The sequence below is a fragment of the Bos mutus genome, chromosome 7 (genome assembly GCF_027580195.1).
Source record: "Bos mutus isolate GX-2022 chromosome 7, NWIPB_WYAK_1.1, whole genome shotgun sequence".
Taxonomy (NCBI): domain Eukaryota; kingdom Metazoa; phylum Chordata; class Mammalia; order Artiodactyla; family Bovidae; genus Bos; species Bos mutus.
In genome coordinates, this window is record NC_091623.1 from 53786359 (window position 1) to 53791446 (window position 5088).

The 5088-nt window shown below is 41.5% G+C and overlaps 1 protein-coding gene across 1 annotated transcript; it reads left to right on the top strand.

Annotated features, from left to right (window-relative positions):
* The first annotated feature begins 2607 nt into the window (after positions 1–2607).
* On the top strand, positions 2608–3537 carry LOC102271976 (olfactory receptor 7E178). Its single transcript, XM_005910441.3, has one exon. The coding sequence runs from the start codon at positions 2608–2610 to the stop codon at positions 3535–3537; it is 930 nt and encodes a 309-aa protein (XP_005910503.1).
* Positions 3538–5088: the final 1551 nt, after the last annotated feature.

Consider the following 5088-nt stretch of genomic DNA (forward strand, 5'->3'; position numbering starts at 1 on the left):
GTTGATCTATCCATAGGTGTGAGTGGGGTATTAAAGTCTCCCACTATTATTGTGTTATTGTTAATTTCTCCTTTCATACTTGTTAGCATTTGTCTTACATACTGCGGTGCTCCGTGTTGGGTGCATATATATTTATAATTGTTATATCTTCTTCTTGGATTGATCCTTTGATCATTATGTAGTGACCTTCTTTGTCTCTTTTCACAGCCTTTGTTTTAAAGTCTATTTTATCTGATATGAGTATTGCTACTCCTGCTTTCTTTTGGTCCCTATTTGCATGGAAAATCTTTTTCCAGCCCTTCACTTTCAGTCTGTATGTGTCCCCTGTTTTGAGGTGGGTCTCCTGTAGACAACATATGTAGGGTCTTGTTTTTGTATCCATTCAGCCAGTCTTTGTCTTTTTGGTTGGGGCATTCAACCCATTTACGCTTAAGGTAATTACTGATAAGTATGATCCCGTTGCCATTTACTTTATTGTTTGGGGTTCAATTTATACACCATTTTTGTGTTTCCTGTCTAGAGAATGTCCTTTAGTATTTGTTGGAGAGCTGGTTTGGTGGTGCAGAATTCTCTCAGCTTTTGCTTGTCTGAGAAGCTTTTGATTTCTCCTTCATACTTGAATGAAATCCTTGCTGGGTACAATAATCTGGGCTGTAGGTTATTTTCTTTCATCATTTTAAGTATGTCTTGCCATTCCTCCTCGCTTGAAGAGTTTCTATTGAAAGATCAGCTGTTATCCTTATGGGAATTCCCTTGTGTGATATTTGTTGTTTTTCCCTTGCTGCTTTTAATATTTGTTCTTTGTGTTTGATCTTTGTTAATTTGATTAATATGTGTCTTGGGGTGTTTCGCCTTGGTTTATCCTGTTTGGGATTCTCTGGGTTTCTTGGACTTGGGTGATTATTTCCTTCCCAGTTTAGGGAAGTTTTCCACTATTATCTCCTCAAGTATTTTCTCATGGTCTTTCTTTTTGTCTTCTTCTTCTGGAACCCCTATGATTCAATGTTGTAGCGTTTAATATTGTCCTGGAGGTCTCTGAGATTGTCCTCATTTCTTTTAATTCGTTTTTTTTTTATCCTCTCTGATTCATTTATTTCTACCATTCTATCTTCTAATTCACTAATCCTATCTTCTGCCTCTGTTATTCTACTATTTGTTGCCTCCAGAGTGTTTTTAATTTCATTTATTGCATTATTCATTATATATTGACTCTTTTTATTTCTTCTATGTCCTTGTTAAACCTTTCTTGCATCTTCTCGATCCTTGTCTCCAAGCTATTTATCTGTGATTCCATTTTAATTTCAAGATTTTGGATCAATTTCACTATCATTATTCGAATTCTTTATCAGGTAGATTCCTATCTCTTCCTCTTTTGTTTGGTTTGGTGGGCATTTATCCTGTTCCTTTATCTGCTGGCTATTCCTCTGTCTCTTCATCTTGTTTAAATTGCTGAGTTTGGGGTGTCCTTTCTGTATTCTGGCAGTTTGTGGAGTTCTCTTTATTGTGGCTTTTCCTCGCTGTGTGTGGGTTTGTACAGGTGGTTTGTCAAGGTTTCCTGGTTAGGGAAGCTTGTGTCGGTGTTCTGATGGGTGGAGCTGTATTTCTTCTCTTTGTTCAGTCGCGCTCCTTTCGAAGAGTTGAATTGCTTTTCTGGGTGCCTGATGTCGTCTGCCGGCATTCAGAAGTTGTTTTGTGGAATTTACTCGACGTTTAAATGCTCTTTTGATGAATTTGTAGGGGAGAAAGTGTTCTCCCCGTCCTACTCCTCCGCCATCTTGGCTCCTCCTCGGCCTCATACTTTTAAAGTAGTACAAAAACACTGGTCAGTACTTTGAGCATCAGTAAAGATGTGTTCCGGCTTTATCATACTATCCATGGAGTTCTCATAGAAAGCATACTGGAATGGGTTTCACTTCCTTCTCCAATGGACCACATTTTCTCAGAACTCTTCATCATGACCCATCCATCTTGGGTGGCCCTGCACGGCATGGCTTATAGTTTCATTGACTTCTGCAAGCCCCTTCACCACAACACAGCTGTGATCCTTCAAAGATTGGATGCTTTTGAATTTTGGTGCTGGAGGAGACTCTTGAGAGTCCCTTGGACTGCAAGGTGATCAAACCAGTCCATCCTAAAGGAAATCAACCCTGAATATCCATTGGAAGGACTGATGTTGAAGCTGAAGCTCCAGTATTTTGGCCTCTTAATGCAAAGAGCTAACTTATTGGAAAAGACCCTGACACTGGGAAAGATTGAGGGCAGCAGGAGAAGCAGGCAGCAGAGGATGAGATGGTTAGATAGCATCATTGACTCAATGGACATGATTTTGAGCAAATTACAGGAGATAGTGGAGGACAGAGGGGCCTGGCATGCTACAGTCCATGGGGTTGCAAAGAGTTGGACATTATTTAGCAACTGAACAACAATAACAAAATATGTGTTCACAGCTAAGAAGTATTTCTGAAGACCATGGGATGTATGGTCTTCAAGCCTAAACATTTTATTTGTGACCCACTTAAATCCAAAGCATAGACATTTATCTGGGTCCCTCTACAATTGATTTGTTTATTGAATATTCTCTTCTTTTTCAAAAGGTGTTTCATCAACATGGAACCACATAATCTAACAAGTGTCTCAGAATTCCTCCTCCTGGGCCTCTCAGATGATCCAGAACTTCAGCTCCTCCTCTTTGGGCTCTTCCTGTCCATGTACCTGGTCACCATCCTTGGGAACCTGCTCATCATCCTGGCTGTCACCTCTGATTCCCACCTCCACTCCCCCATGTACTTCTTCCTTTCTAACCTATCATTGACTGATGTCAGTTTCACCACCACCACCATCCCTAAGATGCTAGTGAATCTCCAGACACACAGCAAATCCATCACCTATGCAGGGTGCCTATCTCAGGTGACCTTCTTTTCTCTTTTTGTATGTTTGGAGAGTCTCCTTCTGACAGTGATGGCCTATGACCGGTTGGTGGCCATTTGTCACCCCCTACACTATCTGGTCATCATGAACCCCCTCCTCTGTGGCTTGTTTGTCCTGGTGTCATTTTCCATCAGCCTTTTGACCTCCCTGTTGCACTATTTGGTAATGTCACAGCTTACCTTCTGTCCAGAAGTGGAAATCCCTCATTTCTTTTGTGACCTTTCTCAACTCCTCAACCTTGCCTGTTCTGACACCTCCACCAATAACATATTAATCTACTTCATTGGTACAATCTTTGGTGGAATTCCACTCTCAGGAATCCTTTACTCATATACTCAAATTATGTCCTCCATTCTGAGAATCTCATCATTAGGTGGGAGGTATAAAGTCTTCTCCACCTGTGGCTCTCACCTGGTAGTTGTTTGCTTATTTTATGGAACAGGTCTTGGTGTGTATCTCAGCTCAGCTGCCTTGTCTTCCCCCAGGAAGGGCGCAGTGGCCTCAGTGATGTACACTGTGGTCACCCCTATGCTGAACCCCTTCATCTACAGCTTGAGGAATAAGGACATCAAGAGTGCCCTCTGGAGGATTATAAGCAGAATAGCCTAAGGTCAACATCCACGTTATCTTCTTTCTATTTATTTTCTTTTTTTTTATTTTTTTTTATTTTTAAAGTTTACAATATTGTATTAGTTTTGCCAAATATCGAAATGAATCCACCACAGGTATACCTGTGTTCCCCATCCTGGACCCCTCTCCCTCCTCCCTCCCCATACCCTCCCTCTGGATCGTCCCAGTGCACCAGCCCCAAGCATCCAGTATCGTGCATCGAACCTGGACTGGCATCTCGTTTCATACATGATATTATACATGTTTCAATGTCATTCTCCCAAATCTCTCCACACTCTCCCTCTCCCACAGAGTCCATAAGACTGATCTATACATCAGTGTCTCTTTTGCTGTCTTGTACACAGGGTTATTGTTACCATCTTTCTAAATTCCATATATATGCGTTAGTATACACTATTGGTGTTTTTCTTTCTGGCTTACTTCACTCTGTATAATAGGTTCCAGTTTCATCCACCTCATTAGAACGGATTCAAATGTATTCTTTTTAATGGCTGAGTAATACTCCATTGTGTATATGTACCATAGCTTTCTTATCCATTCATCTGCTGATGGGCATCTAGGTGGCTTCCGTGTCCTGGCTATTATAAACAGTGCTGCGATGAACATTGGGGTACACGTGTCTCTTTCCCTTCTGGTTTCCTCAGTGTGTATGCCCAGCAGTGGGATTGCTGGATCATAAGGCAGTTCTATTTATTTCCATTCATAGGACTAGAAAAGGCAGCAAGGTCAATCATGTGCGAGAAGAAATTCTGATCTTCAGTCCCACAGCATATCTATGTCTTTCTGGATCTGCTTCCTGTTTACACATTTTTTTCCTCCAGTTCAGTTCAGAAACTCAGTCATGTCTGACTCTTTGTGACCCATGGATGGCAGAACACTAGGCTTCCCTGTCCATCACCAACTCCTGGAGCTTACTCAAACTCATGTCCATCAAGACGGTGATGCCATCCAACCATCTCATCCTCTGTCATCCCCTTCTCCTCCTGCCTTCAATCTTTCCCAGCGTCAGGGTATTTTCCAAGAGTCAGTTCTTCACATCAGGTGGCCAAAGTATTGGAGTTTTAGCTTCAGCATCAGTCCTTCCAATGAATATTCAGGACTGATTTCCTTTAGGATGGACTGGTTGGATCTCTTTTCAGTCCAAGGGACGCTCAAGAGTCTCCTCCAACACCACAGTTCAAAAACATCAATTCTTCGGCGCTCAGCTTTCTTTATACTCCAACTCTCACATACATACATGACTACTGGAAAACCATAGATTTGACCAGATGGACATTTTTTGGCAAAGCAATGTCTCTGCTTTTTAATATGCTGTCTAGCTTGGTCATAGCTTTTCTTCCAAGGAGTAAGTGTCTTTTAATTTCATGGCTGCAGTCATCATCTGAAGTGATTTTGGAGCCCCCAAAATAAAATTTCTCACTGTTTCCATTGTTTCCCCATCTGCTGGCCATGAAGTGATGGGACCAGATGCAATGATCTTCATTTTCTGAATATTGAGTTTTACGCCAACTTTTTCACTCTCCTCTTTCA

Coding starts and splice junctions, on each gene's coding strand:
- LOC102271976 (XM_005910441.3), top strand. CDS start 2,608: ATGGAACCACATAATCTAACAAGTGTCTCAGAATTCCTCCTCCTGGGC.